Source organism: Tetrao urogallus (assembly GCF_951394365.1).
Source record: "Tetrao urogallus genome assembly, chromosome: Z".
NCBI classification, from domain to species: Eukaryota; Metazoa; Chordata; class Aves; order Galliformes; family Phasianidae; genus Tetrao; species Tetrao urogallus.
The window spans coordinates 12,061,966-12,086,666 of record NC_136816.1 but is presented as its reverse complement, the minus strand read 5'-3'; the positions used below and the strand labels follow the sequence as shown (position 1 = coordinate 12,086,666).

The 24,701-nt window shown below is 40.9% G+C and overlaps 2 protein-coding genes across 2 annotated transcripts in view; one reads left to right on the top strand and one right to left on the bottom strand.

The window, feature by feature from the left end:
* Window positions 1–9,087, top strand: part of ACOT12 (acyl-CoA thioesterase 12) — a gene marked incomplete at both ends in the record, with an annotated part of 29,060 nt that extends 19,973 nt beyond the window's left edge. Inside the window, 5 exons of the mRNA XM_079548885.1 lie at window positions 913–996; window positions 4,482–4,615; window positions 6,003–6,137; window positions 7,234–7,360; window positions 8,953–9,087. Of these exons, the coding sequence (XP_079405011.1) occupies window positions 913–996; window positions 4,482–4,615; window positions 6,003–6,137; window positions 7,234–7,360; window positions 8,953–9,087 (615 nt within the window). The remainder of the gene's footprint in view (window positions 1–912; window positions 997–4,481; window positions 4,616–6,002; window positions 6,138–7,233; window positions 7,361–8,952) is intronic.
* Window positions 9,088–11,216: 2,129 nt separating this feature from the next.
* ZCCHC9 (zinc finger CCHC-type containing 9) lies at window positions 11,217–16,440 on the bottom strand (the record flags this gene model as incomplete). The annotated part of the gene is made up of 5 exons (XM_079548714.1): window positions 11,217–11,332; window positions 13,491–13,559; window positions 14,572–14,664; window positions 14,909–15,059; window positions 16,156–16,440. The coding sequence occupies 5 exons, from the start codon at window positions 16,438–16,440 to the stop codon at window positions 11,217–11,219; spliced, it is 714 nt and encodes a 237-aa protein (XP_079404840.1).
* Window positions 16,441–24,701: the final 8,261 nt, after the last annotated feature.

Below are 24,701 nucleotides of genomic sequence, written 5' to 3'. Positions count from 1 at the left end.
GGATATGCAAGGCCATAGAATCTGCCAGTGCCGTAAACTAAAAAGTGGTGAACCTGAACTTAGGTGAATTTGAGCACAATCCCAAAATGTTGTTTCGACATGGAATTGTAGGTAAATTTTCATTGCATTTAAATTTTCAGTGGCTCCCAGAAATATTTTCGAGATCTTTTTCTATTACATCTCGAAGTAGATAAATAATTGAGAATTATAATCCGGGAGGTGATTTGCTATTAACAGTGGAATCTCTGTGTATGGAATCTTAATATTGCACAGCATTTGTTTTCTGCAAGACAATAAACATAACTATGCAGTCACTGCTAAAAATGAGATACTTAGATTTATTTGGTATTGAATTAAAACCTGTCATTAAAGACTCTGAAGCTCTGTTCTCTTTTTACAGAGTTAAAAGAGAGCTCTATCCAGTGTAGTCATGCATAAATAATAGATATGTTTGCGCTTTCTCTGTTCTGAGCCTGCTTTGTAAAGCAACTGCCATGGTAGACCACAGCTTGATAGCAATGAGAAGGTTAATTCTCCAGTAGGTTTTAATTAGTTAGAAGAAAGATGTACAAAACCATTAATTTAGCAGTCTCAGAGGTTACCTATATTAACTTTTGGGTGGTCACAGTTTCACTGCAGTGATTTGTAATTGAAGAAGCCCAAAGTGGTATTTTATAGTTGTTCAGTTAGGGTTATTTTGCCATCAGCCATGTGAGCGCATATTCTCGCTACTGAAGGTATTTAATTCAGAAACTGCTGGACTGTGTATTCCGGAAGGGAAACTCTTATGGGAAAGTGTACATTTTTTTGCAGTTCAAGGGTAATGATGAAAAAAAATTTCTGGAATGTGTATTGTACCTTTACCATTCATTTGAATATATATATATATAGGAAATGTATTTTAAATTTCAGGCATATATGAGTTACAGGAATATAGCTACACTGACATACCTGGCAGCAAAAACGGGATGGGAAGTAACCAGTACACTGAATAACGTAAGTACATGGTGCATTGGCTTGGCATTGTTTGATTTTACTTTGCCTAGGATTGAAAAACAAAACTTCCAGAGGTACCCTAAAAGGCTGCAGAGCTATTTGTCCAGAGCACTGTTCAACCTGAAAGTGGCATGGAAGTCTCTTAGAGTGCATGACTAGTGAACTTGACATTTCCACAGAGCAGGCTTACAGGAAATCATGATTGGGTTTGAGCAAGAGGAGAGTGTGAAAACACAACTGAAACTACATCTCCCTCTGAAGGGTTTTCTTTGGCACAAGTGAAGTACTTCTGTGATTTTGCCAGTCTTTGATTCTAGTAAAACACCAAGCTTGGACATCTATGTGTAGGCAGTGCTGTTGAGGATCTTTTGGGATTCTCACAAAGAAAATTATCAGCAATATGTGTAGCAGTCTGTAATATGCTGCCTTCACCAGCTTTATAGCCTGGAAAATATTTCTTAGCAGCAGACGTTATGTTGAGGTAGGTTTAATTGACTATTGCCTGTTGGCAAGTGGCAGCAGTATATTTACCATATTTTTCAATTTCTGTCTTTTCAGGAGATCATTTGATTCTTTTTATGTGCAGTTTTCCTGTCAGGTGTCTATTTTCCAACATTTTTCCTATTAAAGTTCTTTTCCTGCTGAAGTGTGCAGCAAATCACTTCTACTGCTAGGACTGATGTCATAAGCCAAAATTTCCTAGACATCTCATATGAACTGGTTTTAAGTTGAGATTAACTTGTTTGGAAAAACTGCAAGAAAACTTTGGAGAAAAATCTATTAAGGTTTGTTTTCTGAAATATGTTTAGTGAGTAGCAGATTATTTAAAGATCGTGCAGACTCAGAGGTGTTCTTAGGCAAGAAGAGACTGTTACTGTTTGTCTTGCCTCCTGGATGTCGCAGTCAGCGAAACTTCAGTACTGATTCTTACATCTGGTGAATATACAGCTGATGGAAGAGTATGTGTGTAAATCAGAAGGTATTCAGTGGTGGCAAAACTGCTCGTTCTGTAGGCATGTTGTTCCAGTAGTTTAAAACCATCAGTAGATACACCGCACAGATGACAGCACTTGTGGTGGAGGAGCAGTCAGATTGAGACATTGGGCATTACTTTCAGAACTGCTAAGGCTTTATTGTTATCCAGTTGAAAACTTCTTTCTGCTTCCACTGGAACTGCCACAATCTCAATTTCTTTCTTAATCCTAGATGCCTGAAATATGTAATAGAACTAGCTGCAAATGATGAAATGACTTAATACAGAAAAAAAACATATGTTCCAGATGGCATTTTAAACATGATCTGATTTTAAACACGATCTGATTCCCCTCTGTCACCAAGCAACAATACCTTCCAATACTAGTAATAGTGATGCAGTTTGGAACTTTCTCACCATTTTGGATTTCTTTAAATAGTCCTGATGGTGAGATCTGCCTCCGAGACAGGTATTTCCTGACTAAAGATCTTGAGCAGTTTTTTCTTGCTGCTCATTCAACTGATTGCAGTGTGTATCTTAAAGCCAACAAAATCTTGGCTCAGGCAGCACACTGATGCTGTCAGTGGACAGAGGGCAGCCATCCATTCCCATTCTCCTGGGCCATTCTGCATAATTTGGCATCGTCAGTGATTACATATTCCTTAGAGAAGTGGCAAGGATTCAGGGTAGCACAGTACCATTTTTTTCTGGGATGAATGTGTTAATCCTCCTGGTTGTAGGAGGATTTTGGTGCGCTTCCATTTTGGTGTGCTGTGTATTCCACGAGTCTTCTTTTTCATCTTACTTAACATGCACTTGCAGGCAGCAGTAAGCAGAGGGCATATTTGTCCCCATACGTACCTGTGGTTACCTCCAGTTCAACCCATCAGGTGGATGAGATTTGCTCTTTAAAAAAGAAATGTGAGTGAAACCAGTCTTGAACATAACCTTTATAACTCCTTTGGTCATGTTCAGATGTGTGCTTGAGTTAACTACATGCTGATAACAGGTGCAGTCCTAGGAAAGGCTTTCTGCAACTTCAGGTAATGAAATGTTTTTGTCTTAGGAACTGTCGGTGTGGTCATTTGTTGCAGTTTCATGTTCATTTCTGTAAACACTGACACTAGGAATATCCCTTACGAAGCTGTATCTCAGAACTTTACATCATGTTTCCATAGAAATCAGGTGATACTGCTGATCAGTGCTGTACATGAAGACATTCATATTACGGGAAACAAGATTGTCAAAGACTGAACAGTGTTTTGAGTTGAAATATTGCTGTAGGCATATTCTGAAGCAGTGTGTCCATTTGTATTCTCATTTTTTCCTGGAGCGACCCCAGGTTGGCTGAGTGGTTTTGAAAGTAGAAGGAGGTACTGTGAGCTCATGAACACAGAGCCACAAGACTTGTAGGCCTGTATAATAATGCTGTCCTTAGCAGTATTCACTTTACAGAGTGAGGTTTTAACAGCTGCTACTCGCACTTTATTTTGTGATTCTGAAGTCTTGAAGAGTGTATGACTTGTTTGCTGGCTTACTTTTTGGGTTTGGTTTTTTTCCCTGTTCTAAAACGTGAAAATAGATGAACACACAGAGTCTGTTGCATGAATGCTTAGTAAACCCATGGACTTCTAATTTTTAGCTTGGCAAGAAGAGCAGCAGAGATGATGAAGCTTGAATTTTTTAGAAATGAAAATCTGTTGAAACTTTACAGGATTTGAAAAACAAATTAACAGATCTAATATTAACAGATCTATTATTTCTCTCCTGCTCATTTTTTTTCCATTTTACAGGGTTTGTGGAACACCCAACCCATTCTTGGGCAAGAGTCATGTGTACTTTTTTAATACAAGTTATTTCTTTTGAATCCTCCTTGACAGGGTTCAGACATACAGACCCAACATATCAGGACAATATTGTGCAAGCATAGGATAGTGCAGGCACAATCACATTTTGAGTAATGTTTTGGTGTACTGTGTGTGACTGATTTGTGTGGACAAAGGGAGCTGCAGTAGTTGAACTGCAGTAGAAGACAAGCTGCTGTACTTCATAGACTGAGGAAACGTCTCAGGGAAGTAAGAGATTCATATATTGTCTAAAACCATCTCTCTTAAAACACAGAGTCTGCTTTTCAAAAAATCTGTTTCCTTTCGGATGTCTCTAGATAGGGTCCCAAAGCTTCAGTGCCAAGGGTTGCTGGATATGTTCCAAAATCCCAGAGGCAGTGACAGCAGTTGCTTGTTTTATTTTGTTTTGCTGAAACCTGTGTTGCCTCACGTGTCGTGCAAGGTTGCCCAGTTCATCTACTGTGGCCTCACTCCAGCTTGCTTCTACTCACCAGTTTCCCATCCAGTGGATGCTACTCTGAAATCTGCAGTATCTGGAATTATCTCTACCTTGATGCAGTTAAAACTGTGTGATGTCACTGTGCTATCAGTGTATTCCATGTTATGTTGTGCTGTATTGTACGGTAAAATTAATCGTGTTTTTAATACATTGTTAACTTTTTCAGATAAAAATATGGACCCGTGAGGATGGTGATGTCTTGTCATTCAAAGTAGAAATGCAAGTGAAGACAGCATCACATGTAGCTTTCTCCCTTTTGTCTGACTTCACATACTGCCAGCAATGGGACAAACATTTCTTGTAAGAACTTACCTTTATTTAAAACTGCTCAAATCCACTGACAACTAACCTTTTCCAAGGCACATATTTTTTGAGATGTTGACACTTTTGTGCTGTAGGAAGTTGTCATTAAAAATTCATTAGTCAAAATATGGATTGGCTTTTTCCCTTGAAAACAAAATTTAATTTCTCCAAAACCTAGTTTGGAAATAAGTTTGCCCTGGCTCATCAGAAAAGCTGGGAGAGAGGTTACTTTTCACAAAAACGAACAAAATTCCGTGCCTAGATAATTGTATATTAGAAGGGTTAACAAGAAGGTTGTATATAACTGGATGTCCATATATGGTAGACACTGTGAGAAGTAAGCCAGAGCTGAAAACTCCATTGTGTTTGTCCTTTTTGGGATGATGATGCTTAGCTTCATCACACAAAGTGAGAATGCCAGAAATTAAGATCTTCAAAATGTACATTTTAAGGAAAGTAATATCTTCCAAAGTGTGCCTGAATGGGTTTCAAAATATGTGTAAAAAGTGTTTTCTTAATTTGCCTTACATTGTGTAGAATGATGACCAGAGGCAATTGAATTTATATGATACTAGTTTAAGTAAGTAAGTGTTTTCTTAAAGTAGAAGCTTTTTCAGTTAATTATTCTGCCTTGGAATATTTATATTACAGAGTGAAAATAAGTGAAAGTATAGGAATATTTAAAATTTGTCATTTTCTGCCACATAAATGGCTTGAAAAAATGAAATCTGAAGAAAATTGTTGCTTTTCCATATGTAGAGCCAGAATTTTGGATTTCTTACAGCTGTATTGAAGCCCAATTTACTAGTGAAAATGGAACCCCAACTTAGTGGCATTTATTGCTGAGGCAATAGAGGCTAAAGTGAAATCAGTTATTGCCAGGGCAAAGGAAAATTCTGGGGTTTCTTTTTTTGTACAGGAATCTTAGAGGTAGTGATCAGTACTTTCAAGAAAGAGTACGTCCTACTGGGTGGGCCTTTCTGAATGCAGCAGAACACACTTTGAATAAAATTTTGCTAATGTTTCCTAATTGTCACTCCTGTGATATGTCAAATGGACAATATTTGGTCAGTCAGCAAGTATAATGGCATGAAAGCTAATTTATTCCAAATAGGAATTAGTATGCAAAATATGGGCTTTTAAGACCTTGCTCCAGCATTCCGCAGCACTTTTTCCAGTTTTGTGGACCAGAAATGTTGTGTCAGGTGAGGATTGCATTAGAGCTTATATATTTTGTCTCTGTATTCTTGTCACATGTTTTCTGCATCAGCAGGAAAACTATACATTGAACTTTAGGCTGGAATATATGTTGTTCAGTTACTTTTCATAAGAGCTGTTGCTGCATATGACAAGTACTACATGCGTGTACTAAATGCATTTGCAGAACTTGCAAAGTCCTACAGGCTGTGAGTGAAGAGGACAAAATATATTACGTTACCTCACCACCTCCACACATGAGTGGCCATCAGCCCAGGGACTTTGTGATTCTTGTGTCTCGAAGGCAACCTCTTGAGCCCAGGTGAGCACAGAACTTCAAGTTGAGGTGTGAGCTCTGGACCCATAATTTGAATTGCTGCTGACCTCCACCAAGCCTGTTGTTCGATGACAAAGATATTTAATTTCTTAAGATAAATCAGATGAGCGGCTGATTTAAAATATACATGGATACCTGAGACTGCACAGACAGATCTATTTTGCAAAGTGGACATACAATGAAGTGAGTTCAAAGCATCCCAGATTTCTAGCATATTCTAGCATTGCTTGTCTGATAATGACTCTTCAGGAGTGGTGTATCATGACAGAAAACAGGCCCGAGTTCCAAACGGCACCTTGGCAAAGCATGTTCAGATCCAGAAGTACATGATTGAGAGTTTGTTTTTTAAAAAATTACTTTGTAGTCTCATTTAATGTAGTTCTGGAAGAATTAGGGAAATGCTCGGACTTCACCAATACCTCAGTGTGATACATTTATTGTGTCAGAAAATGTTGCTGCTAAATGTTGTTTAAAGAAATCTGCTGATTTAACATAGATTGATTTTTCGTTAGATTTCCTTTTGTTCTTGCATAATGAAACATGGATAAATGGGGCTGTTTAGTCTATTTTGTGTATGCTATTCCTTATTTTCACTATAATTTTTCATATTCTATAATTCTTCATGTTAATGGTACATCACTTCTATTCTGTACCTTGCTTGGATTCTTTTCCCCACATCTGGGAACCTGGATTTGGTTTTCAGTGCTGGGACCATATCCATGTCTATCCATGGACTAAGGCCCTGATGCTGTAAACTTGGTTCATGAGGAGTTGGGGGAATTGGGGGAAAAAAAAAAAAAAAAACACAAAAAAAACCCCCACAAAGCCAGACAGAAAGGAAATGTGTTGTAGCGATCATTCTTTTACTTTTCACACAAGTCCTCATGATTTGAGTCAGTAACAAAGCATTTTCAAGATAAATGAGCTTTTTTACATGTTTTAAGCATACAGGAGTGTACTTGCCTTAATATAAAAATGACATCTAATAAAATTTTGTTGTCTGTAGTTGAGGTCCTTTATGTGCATTTTTTTAAAATATATTTTTGAAAAAAAAAAAGATGTTTTTCTGCTTGCACTGCAGTGAACCATACATAGTAGCTGTGAAGTCAGTAACCCTGACATCTGTGCCACCTTCTTCTGAACACTGCAGAAGTGAAATCCTGTGTGCTGGATTCCAGATCTACAGTGACAGCAGCAGCTCCTGTAGGGTGAGTTGCTCTGAAGGCCTCATCTGTGCCTCCTTTCCTTTGGTGCTGCATGTGCATTTGATCTTATTTGAGCTGACAGTCTAGAAAAGCAGTAACAATAAAGGAATCAGTTTATCCAGACATCTGTTAGGTTATCTTTACTCCACTGTGTGGAATTTGTTTTGCCCAAATTCAGCCAGTGTGAAAGTTAGGAATGAAGTCAAACTAAGCACTAAATAGAGACTGGCAGCTCTGGAGAATCATAGAATCATAGAATGGTTTGGGTTGGAAGGAACCTTTAAGATCATGTAGTTCCAACCCCCTATTATAGGCAGGGACACCTCCCCCTAGACCAGGTTGCTCACAGCCCCTTCCAGCCTGGCCTTGAATGCTTCCAGGGAGGGGGCATCCACAGCCTCTCTGGGCAACTTGTTCCAGTGTCTCACCACCCTCACAGTAAAGAATTTCTTCCTTATATCTAGTCTAAATCTCCCCTTTTCCAGTTTCAAGCCTTTTCCCCTTGTTCTGCCACTGCACAGTGTTATAAAAGTCCCTCCCCAGCTTTCCTGTAGGCTCCTTCAGATAGTGGCAGGCTGCTATAAGGTCCCCCTAGAGCCTTCTCTTTTCCAGACTGAAGAGCCCCAGCTCTCTCAGCCTGTCCTTGCAGGGGAGGTGCTCCAGCCCTCTGATCATCTTTGTGGCCCTCCTGTGGACCCACCCAGCAGCTCCATGTCCTTCTTGTGTTTGGCCCCAGAAGTGGTAGCAGTACTCCAGGTCTCATGATAGCAGAGTAGAGGGGCAGAATCACCTCCTTTGATCTGCTAGCCACACTTCCCTTGATGGAACCCAGGATACTGTTGGCCTTCTGGGCTGCAAGCACACACTGCCTGCTCATGCTGAGTCTTTCATCAACTGACATTCTCAAATCCTTCTGCTCAGGCTGCTCTCAAACCATTCTGGGCCCAGCCTGAATCTGTTCTGTGTAGTTCAGTTAATCACAAAATAAGCTTCTAGAAGGGTGTGCATTCTCCTGATGTTTGCTGGTGCTTGTCTGCCCTCACTGAGTACAGAGGATGCCCAGGGAATAAGTTCTCATTTAATGTTTAGTTTCTCTGTCTGTAATTATGCAATCTGAACCTTGTCCCTGGACAAGCAACAATGTCTCTCTCCTCTGTTGTTTTCCAACTTCCTAACTTTTTAATTTAAGAAAGTGTATTTCTGAAAACATTGAGTATCTCTCACTGGCTGAGATTCTCTTTTCAGGCAACGGTATTGTTTGTGAAACACATCTGTGGGAGGTGAACTAGATGATCCTCATGTGTCCGTTCTAACTTGGGGCACTCAGTGAATTCCGTGATATATTTAACAGATTAGACAGTGTTTCCTGCTGAGCTCCTGTGTATATGTATGTATATTCTTTAGGACCTGGCATTCTGATTACTGTAAGACTATAGTCTTTTTGCTGAGCCTTGCTTTCACTTTCATAGTGCTTCCACTGCTTATGTGCATCTGTTCTCACCCACAGAAACTTTGATTCTCAGCTAGTCTCTGAAATAAAAGGGCTAACTATTGCAGTCCAGGGTTCTTAATTTATATTGTTTTTATTTAAACAGGTGTACTACTTCAATCAAATGACATCAAGTCTTATGCCTTACTTAGCTGCAGGTCTTACTGGCTCATTAAACACCATTGAAGACACAGCTTTGGAGTGTATTAAGTTCTTGGAGCTGAAGGGCAGCAAGTGCTGAAGTTAACACAAAGTTGTGAAAAGAGTGTGAGAAACTGTCAAGCAGTATTAATTTAAGTTTTTGTATATGTGTTAATTGTTCTACAAGTTACTTTGAGTCATGCAGCTGACAGTGGAGTAGAGCTGGATTTTGTGTCAAATTAGGATTAGACTGCATGCTCTAAATTCAAGTTTTCTATTAAAAAAAAAGATTAAGGCACAAATTCTGCTCTTAAATCTGTATTTCATTGTTGGATTGCGCCTGGTGACATCCAGTCACCAGTTACTAATTTTAAATTAGTAAATACTAATCAGTCTAATACGCAGAGGACTGGTACTACCAAGTAGCTTGCCCACTTCTCTACTCAGTTTGCCCAACTCCTTGCATGTGCATTACTTGTTCATCTACTACGCCCTACAGCAAATGTTTGTCATCTGTTAATGCTTGTAGTTTGTCTGTGTGAAGAAATGTGAAGTTCCAAACCCACAGCCTCAGTGCCTTGTCCTCAAGTATCTCAAAAACCAGTTCTGAGCTCAAGTTTGTTGTCTGGTGTTAGTTCTGCGTTCTCAGCAGGATTCTGCATGAACTAACTTTAATGATAACTAATTCTTTAGAAGCAACACCTTAATTACCATTTAGCTTTTTGTCAAAGACAGTTGCTTATTAATACATAATGCAAGCTGAAATTTTAGAAGGCACATGTAAGGCCTTCAGAGCACTGCCTGCAATACAGCACTGAGAAGCCTGACGGCACAGGTGCTTGAGTCCACATCTGTACAGTGGAGGGGAGCACAGCACAGAGATGCAGAACAGCACCTGCCAATGCTGTGCCCAGACCCCAGTTCAGCACGTGAGCGGAGCTTGGAATGTACTCCTCTACTTACACTGTACTTGCCTATTCAACTTAGATGACAGAATAAGATGCAAGTAAAACTCTGTCACTGTCAGCTGCACAGGAAGAAACTTGAGAACATATGGAGACCTACTGCAGGAACTCCATCCTTCATTGTCTTGAGGAAATTTTTATTTCCAAGTGCAGGCTGCTTTCTCTATAAAATATATATATCTATATATATATCCACTATGAAGTAAGTGCATCTAACTAACAGAAGGGAAAGTTTATTTCCAATACCCCAAGGGACCAAAATACTAAAGATCAAGATTTTTGGGTGCTTTTCTTAAAAAGTAAACTATGCAAGCTCCCTTGCTCTCCAGCTACTGGCACAGGCTCTCCAGGGCAGGGGACACAGCCCCAAGCTGCTAGAGCTCAAGGAGCATTTGGACAATGCTCTCATTGTCATGGGGTTTGGATTTTGGGAGGTCCTGTCTGGAGCCAGGGGTTGAACACACGATTCTAATTTTCTCTCTTTTTTAAGTGAGTTTCATAACGCATATCTGAGAAAGAGCATGATTTGGCTTACTGGTGAAGTACTCAGGTAATTAAACATGCATTATCTATCAGATTATTGCATGTACACACTAACTGACCCATCATGTATAGCAGGAATTGTACCCCCAAGCTCTACAGATAGAAAGCTCAAGTCACATAAGGTGTAGCTTTACCTGATAACTTAGCTGTCAGACAGCCCAAGTGTGCACATACACTGCACAAAATCATTCAAAGAAAAAAAAAAACAATCTAGAATCCAATTGATATTTAGAAAATGCCTGCAACCCCTTTCAAAGAAAGAGAGGCTTAAGATCAGCGTAATTATATTTGTCTCCAATACAGCAACATCCTTAAGGTAATGCTACTGATCACCTAAATCAAGTGGTCATAAAGCCCTGTGACAAAATGCACGTATCCCTATGCTTTCACTGCAACTACACTGCATGTTAGCAGAGGAAACCAACTTTCCTCTTTAGACAATTAGCAGAAGAAATGCTTTCCTGCAAAAAAAAAAAAAAAAAAAATATATATATATATATATATATATATATATATAAATAAACACCTTCTTGATGCATTTCTGTTGTTCCCAGATTTTCAGTCTGCTGGATGAGTCTGAATTGAACTGAAAAAAGCAGGGATACAGACCCAGCAGAAGCAGTGTGCTTGGTTTTCAGGAAGCAGCAATCCACTCTACGCAGTCACTTCACTGAAGTGAAGCAGTGCACAACCACTGCAGTTTAGCACCCAAAGGAGGCTTTCAAAAATTAATAACTTTCAGTACTTTCACTTTGGGTTTCTGTAGCTTAGTTGTTTCTGTTGTTTCTTCATCATCAGCACTCATTCCATTGGCCCATCGCCCAACTGTAACCTGGTCTGCAGAGTAAGAAACAAGAGTTTATGGAAAGACTAAACATTATCATCAGATTGAGCTTTCAGATTTGAGAAACATTTGGCCCATAAGGGCCTGCTTTTGGTTCAGCAAAGATCTCTCAATTTAGACATCTGAAACCAATTGCCTTCAACAAGTGTGTGTTTGTGTTTTGTACCCTAATCCCCCCCACCACAGATTTTAAATGTTCCAAAATCTTATGCATCCCTTCCTATTTGACTGCCCAAAAATTCAGAGGGTACACAAAAGACACATTAACTCTGAAGTCCTAATAACTCTTGTGTGAAGATTTCACAATGTGTCAGGCATCTCTGAATGTAAAGGAAAGCATTCCTGAAGAGAGAAAAATCGAGAAAAAATTACATTTCTCAACTTACCTCCCTAAATATAAATAAACACTTTTCCCCTCCCCCATTTTAAATATTATTTTGACCAGTTCTCTTTCATACTGTTCATTATACTGCCCAAAAGCAGAAAGAGTTGCAGGGATGTTTATTTTAACCCTGTCTACAAAATTACAGTGGCTCTACAAATCACCACTTGCTAGCTCCTATTAACTGTCATACATATGCGCACACCACTATTCCAGACTGGACCAAGCAATTTAATGACTGCAGCCACTCATGTGAAGGAGCAAGTTCTTACAGGTTGCCTTCCAGACTCCTTTCATAGTGGATCTTTGCTGGTCAGCACTACCCACTGCTCAGGAGCCTTTGGTGGAAAGAGATGGCTTGACTTTCAGCAGTGCTGTTTCCCACAAATATTTCTTTTCTCCTACAGCATCTGCACAGGATTTCCATTTACAAAAGGTATTAAGCATGCAAAAATATTTTGCTGCTAACAGAGTGTGCAGAAGCCCAGCAAGAGACATCACAGATTTGCAGCAGTTCTCTTGACAGGCACTGTCCAAACCAATCTGCTGTGGCTGGTAGGTTTGGCAAAAACAAGACAAAAAACAGAAAAAAAACCTAGGTTTCACATCAGAAACTTCTGAGAGCAGTAAAGACTCAACCTCACTCGTTCCAAACTAGCAAACCAGCACACATCTAAAATGGCACAGATGTGCTCTCAAACACAACACCTAGATTATATCGCATCTGTATGATCATTTAGAAAAAGCAGTTGAAGTACAGAACTCTGCTGCCTTTGTAAATGTTTTTCACATCAATTCTTGAGAAACTTATGGCATATTATTAACCCAAATGTTCTGCAAGTAGGAAAACCAACAAATGTTTCATCACTTCAGTAATGTGTTGTTCTCCAAACCTTGGACAGTTTTGCCTCTCTTAAATTATTTTTTTTGTGGGGTTTTTTGGTTTTGTTTTTTTTTAAATAAAAGATACATAGAGTATCTTCTATACATATGAAACAGAAAGGAACAGATTTCTTCTGTCTTTTTTTTCTTTTAAGAAAAAAATTTTTTTCTTTCTTTTAAGAAAAATAAATGCCCTTAGATCATATCCTGGCATATAAATTGTATACCCCTATCATAATTAATATATTACAAAAATGCATTCTAATGTGTAACACATACTGACGAATTCAGTGCAAACCAATTTGCAAGGAGATAAAAAGAAAGAACTATCAGTGAACAAGGGAAGCTGTTCACCCAAAATACTTTCTATCAGTGGCCTTACCACAAGGGAGGGCTCAGTTAAACATCAAACATTTCATTAAAAGCCAATCAGCTAAGCAGAATTGTAATCTACTTTTCTATCTGCACAGTTAGATGAAACCAGTGTATCAGCTGGCAAATCTAGCAGGACTGGCCCGCAGTCTCTTCTCACAGCACTTTCTCAGATGACTTAAATGCCTGCCTGCAGATGGAGCTTATAGCAACTGCCAGAACCATCACACTGCAACTGAAAAGACATTCAGCTTCTTCACACAAAGTGCCTGCAAAATAAACCAATTTTGCATTTTTTCTATTACAGCTGCTAACAGTGTGAACAGCAACGTAAAGAGACATTTACTCATACAACCCTCAGAAGCACACAAGCTAGATTTTTTAAAATTGAAAGTTCCTTTTGCCTAGCAACTCACTGTCTCCTCTCAATAAAAGCACACATTTTTAAAGGCAGTGTGCCATCTTGTTACTAGAAAGCTCTCTACTCGCACTCTATGCCACCTCCTGCACCTCACCTAAGTTCTGGTTTTCCGGACAGTCTTTTCTGTAATGCTCGACAGAGCCACAAAGCCTGCAGCAGCCACCTGTTAAAAGATAGAGTTGGAAAATAAAACAATACAAACCCACTCTTCTGCTCTTGAAAATTTTTGTATTACACTTCTGTAGTGACAACCTGTAGAAAAGATGCATCTCCACAGACAGGTCAATGCTCCTAAGCACTATTACATAACACCTCGCAGCAGATGAGCATACAGCTTTAGGAGCCAGCACACACACCTTCCTAGGACTCTGTATCTTACAGATAGCACCCACATGTAGTAGCAAGGCTCTGTCAATCACTGAATAGTACAAATTTCACTCACCACATACAGGATGTTTCTGCTTACTTACAAGGAAGACAGGCATTGCAAAATCTGAGTGAAATCTACACACTTAGGTGTAGAGACATTTCTCAATAAAATCACTTCACCTGATGATCTTTCTTTTGTGAGAGCCCTTTTTGTGAGTGCCACAACCACTGGGATACTGGGCAACTGTATGATCCAAGTCAATCAGTAGAGCTGATTTCTTAGAACATCTGGAAGTCGTGGCCTATTTTTCAACTCTAAATTTCTCTTTGATCTTTTACAGTGTCACTTTCCATATAAGACAAATTATCTCTGTAACTATGACAGACCTTATTTTCTGTGAACACTTCTCATTGTCTCATTGTTGCTGAAGTGTTAAACTACAAAGGCTACTAAGGCTCTAAACAGACCAATGGTATGTTTCTATCACATTCTAAGTTGTACGTAAATTGAAACACACATGGGCCACATACAAACAGATTATGGTTTTTTTGTAATACTCTTGAAACTGTCAAATGTAAGTAAATTCTCATACTCTGTACTTCACCTCCTCTTTAATGCTAAGATCAAAATTGGAATAGGAATCTCCAGATAGTGAATACTAATGATGAATTCTGTCGATTTGATCTGTGTTCACTAAGAATAAAAGACATCTGAAAGTTGCTCTTCTTAATCCAAAATGTTTCTTGGTTCTGTGTCACATAAGTAGGAAAAATATGTTTTATTTGCAACAGATCACTGCACTCACCTTCGGCATACAATCCTTTGGGATTGTCAGGACATGACCTTGATAGATGTCCCATCTCACCACAGATGAAACATTTTGCATATGGAAACGCACCTGCAAAATTCCACAGATTACAACAAAAGTTAAGAACACTGTATAGTCACAGACAACTCTGAAAACATTGTTAGAAACAGTATGATATAGGATAGTGTAACTGCAACGCCAGGTTTGTTGTCACAAGACTGTATTCCTTTAAACATATTAATCGCTGTCTGCAGAACAGACCACAAATCAACGTATCAGTAGGAAGAAAACTCAGACCAAAGCACCCCGCAAAATGCAAACTTCTGAATCATACCAACAGCTGGGTCTATCTTTGCCTTGCATTTGCCAATGTCATGCTCTGTGGATCCACACCGGTAACAGATTCCTGTACCCATATCTTGACTTTCCAGTACAGCTGGACAATCAGCAACACCATGGCCAGGTTCCCTGCAGTGGAAACATACCTTTAAAAATAAAAAATAAGTTTCATGCATTTTTATAAGCAGTTCACAGAGCAAAGCACAGCACTTACAGGTGGCATAACTACTGAGTTTTCTTACTTTTGTTATCTGATTATCACTTTTATCTGCCAGATTTCCACTAGGTCCCAATGTATCTTGGCTGAAGCCTAGGAGGTGCTAATAAATACATACCTCTTGCACTGACATTTGAAGTTACTCCAGTATGTTAAGCCAAGGTTCAGTGAATAGCTCAGAAAAACAAACAAAAAACCAGCCTAACATGGCCTCTAGGCTTTTCAGAAGGCAAGTATATCAACAACAGCTTAACACTTCGAACAAAAATGCTTAAGACAAAAGAGCCATTGCAGCACAAACAAATTAACTGCCAGTGGTCTCTGCCTCTAAACAAGGTGATTATTGGTGCTTTTTTCCTTCACCAGTAACGCATGCAGGATTTTTGTCCCAGGCCACTGGGAACTGAGCACTGCAGCTGAGTGACAACTTCTGATCCTCACTGCAGCAGAATTAGTTCCCTAAGATTGTTCTGGACACGTAAAAAGCAAACACAAGCAAAAACGTGTCAGTACTGTCTCAAAAGCTGCTTATATGAGTTGCTGCACTGCAACTCATTTATAAACAAAAACTCATGGTAGTTCGTATGAATGAGTAGCAGTCACTTTCTTTGCCATTGCAGAGTCCATTTAGAGTAACTTAATGAGCGACCACTTTCAGGTGGTCTCATTTGGAGTTTGCTGGAGATCTCACTCCAGTTCTCAAGCAGAAGGTGCTGCAAAAAAACGATCCCATAACATGATGAAATTGCAAACGCACACAGGAACACTGCACTGTCACACAGAGAGACAGAAAACACATTTCACCCGGGAACAAGGCTGGCCATTCCCCAAAGCACTGCAGATCAGCACGTAAGCAGAAAAGGCATGCCAAGGGTGAAATTCCCTTAAACTGCGTGTACTTAATGAAGTCCACTTACGCTAAAACTCACTTTATAGAACCACAGAACCAAACCTCAGCAGGGATTCAACCCCGCTTAAGGCTGAGATGCTCCCGTCCCCTCCACCACCGCGGGCACTCAGCTCACCATGGCGTTTTTCCTTGCCTCCTGCCTCCTCAGCCTCCTGCCCTCCCGCCTACGGTCCTTCTTCAGGGCCGCCGCCGCCGCCTCCTCCTCCTCCTGCCCCCGGCCGTTCCCCGCCTGCTTCAGGTACGCCGCAAACCCATTGACATCTTTGTTTTGGTACGTTTTTTTCCTTTTATTCTTCCTCTCCGGCCCGCCCTTCGCGGGCCCCGCCGCCATCTCCTCCCAGGGCGTGGACTTCAGCGCCTTGCCGCCCGCAGCGGCGACTTTCCGAGCCCACCTGGTCATAGCTGCAGCCGTCCTCACAACTCCCGCCGGAAGCGGAACTCCGTCCCCGCTGCTGCCGGCGCGGCGTGTCGTCACTTCCTCCTTCCACCGGAAGGGCAGCTGCCGCTCGGCGTTCCGCCGCCATGTTGGGGAGGGGGGCTTGTCTGTGGGGACTGATGTGCGCGCCCGCGGTGGCTGCGTTGCTTGCTTTCTTCTGGTACGCTTCCCAGCCTTATAGCAGAGTTCTTGCAGATCGGGAGCTCTGCAGGTGCAGTTGTGTTGGCTTAGCCGCTTAGCCTTGAGTAAAAACTGCTTTATCACAGAACCATGAGGTTGGAAAAAACCTCTTAAGATCATCCAGTCCAGACATCAGCCCGTCCCCACCGTGCTCGCTGACTGTGCCCCTCAGTGACACATCTCCAGGTTTCATGTTAACCCATGGGGACAGTGAATGACTCCACTGCCTCCTGGGCAGCCCATCCCAGTGCCTGTTCACTCTCACTGACAAGAAATTCTTCCTAATATCCAACCTGGACCTTCCCTGGCACAACTTGAGGGCAGTCTCTCTTGTCCTAACACTGTTATGTGGGAGAATGGCCCAAGCCCTACCTTGCTACAACATCACCTTTCATCAGGAGTAGTGCTGATGGCATCAGAGTGGTCCCTTCCTGATGAACCTGATTGAAAGCCCAGAACCAAAAAACTCCCAATGGAATTGGAATTGGTCACACTTCTGTCTGGATTGCCCCATTAAGGTCACAGCCTAAGCCTCTGGGACTGCATTGTTCTAAATCCCAGCAGAGCAACGGAAGAACAAAATACAGTAAGAACTTGATTTCTCAAGTCAGTCTTCTTAGCATTTATCTAGATCTCCATTGCCATTCTTGAATGGATAGAAAAGCTGGACAACACGCCTTCTTTATTAGTCATCTTCAATGTTTGTTACTCCTTCGAGAAGCAGACGTGGTGTGCTTTGTTGATTTTCCAAGGCTTTGCTTCCACTAGAGGGAGATAAATGTGCACAAAGAGGGCACTGATGTTGTGTGTTTTTGCTGTTAAGCGGCATCCTCAGCAAGAACCAGCATGGATTTGGGAGTAACAAAAAGTGTGTGTTTTGCAGCCAAAAATAATGAATGCTATTTAAAAGCTCCTGTTAATAAATTAGGAAATAAAATCAGAAAGACTCCAGATTTGATTTTAAAATTAAAAATAATACATTTTGCCAGTGAAGTTACAGTTCAACTACAACTTGAGGTCCTGGCTTTTCTTACAGAATCCTGCTGGTAAATCTGTAGTTCAGGAATGTCCAAAGTTAATTCTCATAAATGGCTATTGGAAACAGCACCAGTGCATGGTATGGAACATAAAAGCAGCTATGGGTCCCGTAGATATCTAACACAGCTTCTGATCTCCTCCACACCAAACTTGCAGCAGATAGGCCTGCAGCTGCCCTGCTGGTAAAACAAAACAGGGAAAAGCTGAAGAGCAGCATCAGCAAGAGCAGTAGAGTTCTGCTGAAGTACAAGTACTGTCATCTCTTTTTGCGGTCTGAAATCTTCTGTGCATTATGTCTCTAGAAGACAGTGCCCCTTAGGGTCCCCAGTCATTTATTTTACAGTTATTTTACAGCCAGTTTATTTTACAGGCACTGGAGAAAGCTGTTTAGTATCTTTCTGCTGAACCAGTAAGACAGCATTCCCTGTACAATAGTCTTTAGCAGTGATCACACCTGTGTTGGTTTGGATTTTAGTTTCAACTTAATTTCAGTCACCTGGTAGCTCTGCTGCACACAGGCAGCAGGTGAGAAATGAGCAAGACAGCAACCATGAAAATCATGGTAAAAATGTATGACCCCCCCCTCCCACCAGGGATGGGGCACCCACAACCTCCTTGGGCAACCTGTTCCAGTGTGTCACCAGCCTCTGGGTGAAAAACTTCCTCCTATCTCTAACCTAAACCTCCCCTGTCTCAGTTTAAAACCACTCCCCCTTGTCCTATCACCATTCACCCCTGTAAACAATCATTCCCCCTCCTGTTTATACACTCACTTCAAGTATTAGAAGGCCACAACGAGGTCTCTCTGGAGCCTTCTCTTCTCTAAGCTAAACAAGCCCAGTTCCCTTAACCTTTCCTCATAGGAGAGGTGCTCCAGCCCGCTGGTCATCTCAGTGGTCCTACTCTGGACTCCTTCCAAGAGCTCTGCACCTTTCTTCAGGGGCCAGGCTATGTTGTGTGTGACACCAGATCTTCAAGATATTTAACTGGTATATAAATGTGTTTAATAGATCAACTCACATATGTATATTTAGGCAAATCCATATGAGTCTGGAGGAAGTGAAGCCTTTAAAGGTTAGCCTATGGTCAGCTATTGGTAGTGCTGAGCTGCCCATTGTGCTTAAAAAGCCGTGTCCAAGTAAGCTTTAATTTCTAGAGTTGAAGATGGAGAAGAATGAAGAACTGAAGAGCTGATCCATTCTTCTGCAATTTTCTTGCTGCTGCTTGGTCCCTTCTTTCTAGAGCATTGACCATTTTTGAATAAACCTGCTGTGTTTCACACAGTAAAGAAAACGATCTGTCCAAACTTACAAGCTGAATTAAATATAGAAGCATAGATTCTATAGGATGCTAGGCAGCAAAGGAGGGTGCTCCATGCTTCTGATCATTTCAGTCTTACTCCATATACCTATCAATCAATAAACATACAAGTCCTCTGTCTCTACGGAATGCAATTCAGTGGTCTCTGCAGTTTTTTGCTGAGTTCCAAGCAAAATGTTCAGTTGCTTTTAACCCCCGAGGAATTTGGATTACTTCAGATTTGACTGGCTGTGTAGTCTTATCAACATACATGTCTTGTTAGGCTTTAAGAATTACATATTTTAATTGCTATGTGGTTGTTACTGATTTCCACAAGGGGCATAAATTTTCCTTGTAATTCTGTTCATCCTCCATTGGCTGTCAGTATAACTGAGGAGAACTCCTCATTCAGAAAATGTAACTAGAAAACTGGAAGGAGAGCTCAGACGTCTTGATAAAGACACACATGTAGACAAAGAGGTTATGGACAACATTTTTACTTCAAAGAGGAACACATATGCAAGAAAGTAAACTGAAGTTTACTAAGTCATTAGTCCTGGACATTTTTCCCTTTATGTGGGAAGCTCATAGGTCCATGTGAGTCCCCAGAAGAATGAATAGGTGATCAAAATATGTTAATGACCCTACTTTACAGTAATAACCTTATTATTGTAAAGAAGCTGTTATTTTCTCATTAGGAGTCCAGTCTCCTAAAATTAATTACACCAAGTGAGTTTAAAATGTAGTGTCAATCGCAGCAGTATGCTGTGCCCTTCTGGCAGTGGACAGAGTTGATTTTGCAGGGCTTCTGTAGTGCATCCAGTGTGCTTCAGTTCACACTGTGTCTTCAAGCATCTTTGCAGGAAAAGAAATGGCTCTGTAAAGTCTTTAATCTTTTAATTAAGCCTTAAACTGAAAATAAGCTGTAAAAGGCATTAGAGTACAAAGACGAACATTAATTATTTTGTCAGGTCTTAAATTAAATTCCAATAGATAATATTAGTAAAGTAATGTAAATATTAGCTGTAATTTATTCCCCATGTTATCTGCCACCTTTTCTGTTTCCAGAGAAAAAAATATATCAGGTCTATTCAGGTGCATATTAGTCTTGTAAGAGTGACAGTTTCATGAACTTTGAAGGTCTGTCAAGTCAGCTTTTGTTGGGACAGGGAGTGATTTTAGAGTATCAGAGTATCACAGGTAGAAGCAATTACAGTTGTCAAAGCTGCAGACCTGGCTTTTATGCGCTTAAGTCACAGTTCAGAAAATGGTTCAGTTCAGCACACACAGTCCCATCCACCAACATCTCCCTTCAGAGAGCTCGCATAATAGTGATTGCATTTTTTTGCTTTAGTCCATGAGTTATGTGAGCACCAATGCGTGGAAAAAAGCCAAAACTCAGTGATCACATAGTATGTGTGTTGTCAGCCACTCTGATGCTCACGTTTTGTTTTTATTTCTCAGGAAAAAAAAGAGACTTACTGTATATTCTCTATTGCAGTGCAGTTTTTCTGTACTAGCAGCCCATATTCAGCACTTCAGTGGTGGATAGACCCTTATAACTCGCCAAAAAACTGAACAGCTCCAGGCAGCGTATTTGTTCAATAGCCACAGGGCCTGACTGTTAATAAATGGTAATTAGTCATTTGCATGTGTTGTAGGAGTCCCGTTAGCTAGCAGAGGAATGTTTGAACTCTCTTTTTCAAAGAATCATAGAATATCCCGGTTTGTAAAGAACCCAAAAGGATCAAGTCCAAACTGTCTCAACACAAGACCACCCAAAATTCAAATTATGTCTGAGAGCAATGTCCAAACACTCCTTGAGCTCCATGGACTCATGGCCATGCCCACTGCCCTAAGGAGCTGTTCCATGCCCACCGCCCTTTGGTGCAAGAACCTTTTCCTGGTATGCTGAAGGTATATATATCTCTGTGTGTTTCTCTCCCCTTGGGTTCCCAGACTGGAAGTACCCCTTGGCACTGCCTTCCCTCCCACCTTGCAAGAGCAGCCTGATAGACCACTGCTGGGCTGTGATGGGGCATGACCTGGGAGTTTGCTTATGGTGATCCCTAGTTGACAATATGTTCATCAAGAGGACTGTAAAACTACTTGAGGCATGGGATGTAGCTCTTCTTGGTCTACTTAATCAAATAAATTCTGAAGATTTATAGAGAATCATTGTATGAATCTATTAGGAAGAATTTTATTGGCAGAAAAGGATCTCAGCAATGCAGAATTGGCGACATGGGAAAACTAAAGATGAGAAGGAAAAACTAACATCATATGTCTAGGGCTAGAGCAGCAATCCAGCTTTTTAAACCTTTAATATCTTCCTACTGAATCATAATTTGTATGATGCTCACTCTCTCCCTCTCTCTCTCTTTTCTTTTTTCCTTGTAACTTTCCAGGCTTGCTTTATCTGTCTATCTATCTATCTGTCTGTCTGTCTGTCTGTCTATCTATCTGTCTATCTATCTATCTGTCTATCTATCTATCTATCTATCTATCTTCGTCCTGCTGCAGCCATACTCTGACGCTTATGCCCTGGAAACAGTGCAGCTGCAGCATTGCTCCCTTCAAATTGTCAGTGACGGCTGTACAGATAGCCCCCATGCCACAGGATGTGCTCAGCTTGCAGATGAACACAGTCCAGACAGACAGGAAACTGGTGAGGACTGGGTAAAGTTGTGCAATTTAACACTAATAGATATTTGACTGTCCAGGTTTCATTTAAAATACTGGAATAAAGAATGAAAAAACATTGTTAATATTAATCAGCTGAGTTACCTTTGCTGACAGTATGAAGGTCATGGATAGTGACCGTGGATAGTGAAAGTTAGCAGAAGTGAAATATGTACATGGCAAATAACAAGCCTTAAAAAAGTGATCTGTACAAAGAAGAATATTTTAATTATGAAGGGTATACTTGGAAGCCAGCAATGTGAAGAAAGCCACAGTTTAATCACAGTGGACTGTGAATCATAATGGGGCATCCCTATTTTGTGAAGGCTTACATTTCCATGTGTGGTTAGAGCACAGGAAGTCCAGGGCATTTCTCTGACTTATTTCCTCAGTTGCAGGTGTTTTGCCAGAAGTAACTCAGCCACAGGATCAGAGAATCATGTAGGCTGGAGGTCTGGCAGTAGCCCAGCCCAACTCTGCTGCTCCACCAAAGCAGGAGCAGCTTAGATCGGATTGCTGATGTCCTTGTTCCTTTGAGTGTCGAGTATCTCCATGTCTGTTCCAGTGCTTGACCACTCTCTTAGTGGAAAAAGTCATCCTAACACCTAACTGGAATTTCCTGTGTCCCACCTTCTGTTTCTGCCTTCTGTTCTATCACCACGGACTTCCAAAAAGCTTGTCTTGTCCATCCTGTGGTGTAGAAATCAGTAATGTACATCAGTAAGATCTCCCCATAACCTTCTTTTCTCCAGACTGAACAAACCAGTTCCCTCAGCCTCCTGTTCTGCATTATATGCTCCAGTACCCTGCCTGCCTTGGTAGCCCCGACCTGGACTTGCTGCATGCTGTTTGTCTCTCTTTCTTGTACAGAGGAGCTCAAAACTGGACACAGTCTTCCAGAGGTGTTCACATAAATACCACATGAGAAATAATCAGGTACCTCAGTTTGTTGGCTACACTCATGTAATGCAGCCCAGTATGGCCAGACTGCCAACTCATATTCAGTTTGCTGTCCTCCAGGATCCTAAGCCCTTCCAAAGCTGCTTTCTCCACATTTGTGCTCCAGCTTGTGCTGTGGAGTGGAGTTACTGTGTTCCAGATGCAGGACTTTGCAATTGCCTGTGTTAAACTTCATCAGATTTCTGTCAGCCTGTTTCTGTGCTAACATTCCCTCTGTACAGCAGCCCTGTTCTCCAGTGTACAAGCTGCTCCCTCTCACTTAGCGCTACAGTGAACTTTCTGACTATTTAATACACCCTAACATCCAGGTCATTATTGAAGGTCTTAAAACAGCATAATCAGCTCTGATATGGACTCCTCAGGAATGAAACTAGCAAATGGCTGCCAGCTGGACTTTGTACTGCTGTCTGTCATCACCTTGCATGTCAGTGCATGGAAAGTGAGACTCTAATCAGAGCACTTTTGGCCCACAGTTGAACTTTCTATTAGCCTGAGCATTCTGGAGAGCTAACACTGAAGTTGTTCCAGATTTAGTGGTTTGCATTCTGTGTGAAGTCAGCAGGCATCTCTTTCCCTTCCCCAGAATTACTTACTGTTATTAATGAATGTTTAGGAAGATTAAAATCATTAGGTAATCCATGTAGTGTAGATGAGGAAGAAACACCAATCAAGTGGAAGCTCTAGCCTGTTTCCAGTAACAGATTTCCTTGAGCAAGAAGCAGGAGTGCACCATGCTATTGATTTAGAAGAGCTGCTAATTCTCCAGTCAGTTCTCAGTATCTGATTGATTTTTAAAGTGGAATTATTATTTTTAGCTTGGGTTGAAATGGAAGCGTTCGTGAAAGACGCTTTACTAAGGGAATCCTTAACACACAGGAAAAGAATTAAACTAAGATGGGCTGTTCTCAAAAAGCAACAGGTCTTGGCTGTAATACATTTTTCTGAAAGATGGGTTGGCACTAGTCTTCCAAATAGTGGACAGGAGTCATTTTTGGAGAGAAATTCACAGATCCTTCAAAAGGCACAGAAGCTGCTTCAGCATTACTAGGGGTTGGAGGCTGGGAATGTATTAGAGGGAGGACCACAGGCTTATAATGCTCCTCTGGTCTTCTATAGACACACACTCCTGTCCACTCTCACAGGTGCCAGGAAGAGAGATCTGAACCGTCTGTCCTAGTGGCTTGCCACAATTTCCAAGTTTTCTCAACAGAACTTGAAGAGCTGAAACATTTCTGGCTAGTACTACTGACAGCTCATCAGCAACACAGGCAGCAGTCATCACTGCATGTTCTGGGCTTTTTTTTTGGTTGTAGTTTGTTTGGTTTTCTGAGAACTGGTGTTTTGACTGTGGTTACAGTGAAACACTGAGTATGTTTCAATATGCAAGAAGAAGCAATGGGACAGTAGCTGTCTGCTGTTTGTTCCTTCCACCCAGCTGCTCACTACATGGAGGCATATCCTAAGCACATCCTTACACATCTCACATAACAATTAGCAGGAGCCTGGTTCCCTGGCAGGCTTGTGTTGGCATAATATCAGGAAATTGTTTTGCTGGGGGTTTGAGATGACGTGGTAAATAAGTTTATCTGCAGGTCAGTGCTGGACAGAGAAGTGGCAGCTCCCACACAGAGACACCAGTGAGTTCCTGATGATGGGTCAGGTGCTGGACTTCTGAGACTTATGCCACTGAGTTAACAATTGAGCTGATTATTGTGTCAAAAGAAAAAAACAGCTACCACTTTGCAGCACCTGCCTGGCCGGAAACTGGAGAGAAGCGCATCTGTGAATGAAAATCAGATGCTTATTCAAGACTTCTGCAATTCAAGACTTACGTTACTTCTTCAAGAAGTATGTTCTTAAGTGCAAATGCAGGATGGAATTAAGGATTGGTGCTTTTTGGATTATTCAGCTAGAAATTTCCTTATCATTAGTCAAAAAAGAAAGGGAAGCAGGCCTCACAGATGAGTGTACCACCAAGTGTTTGTACTGGTGCATCCTACAAAGACTGTGCAACCAGACACTTAAAGAGACATTAAGTATCAGGCAGTGTTTTATTACACAAGCTA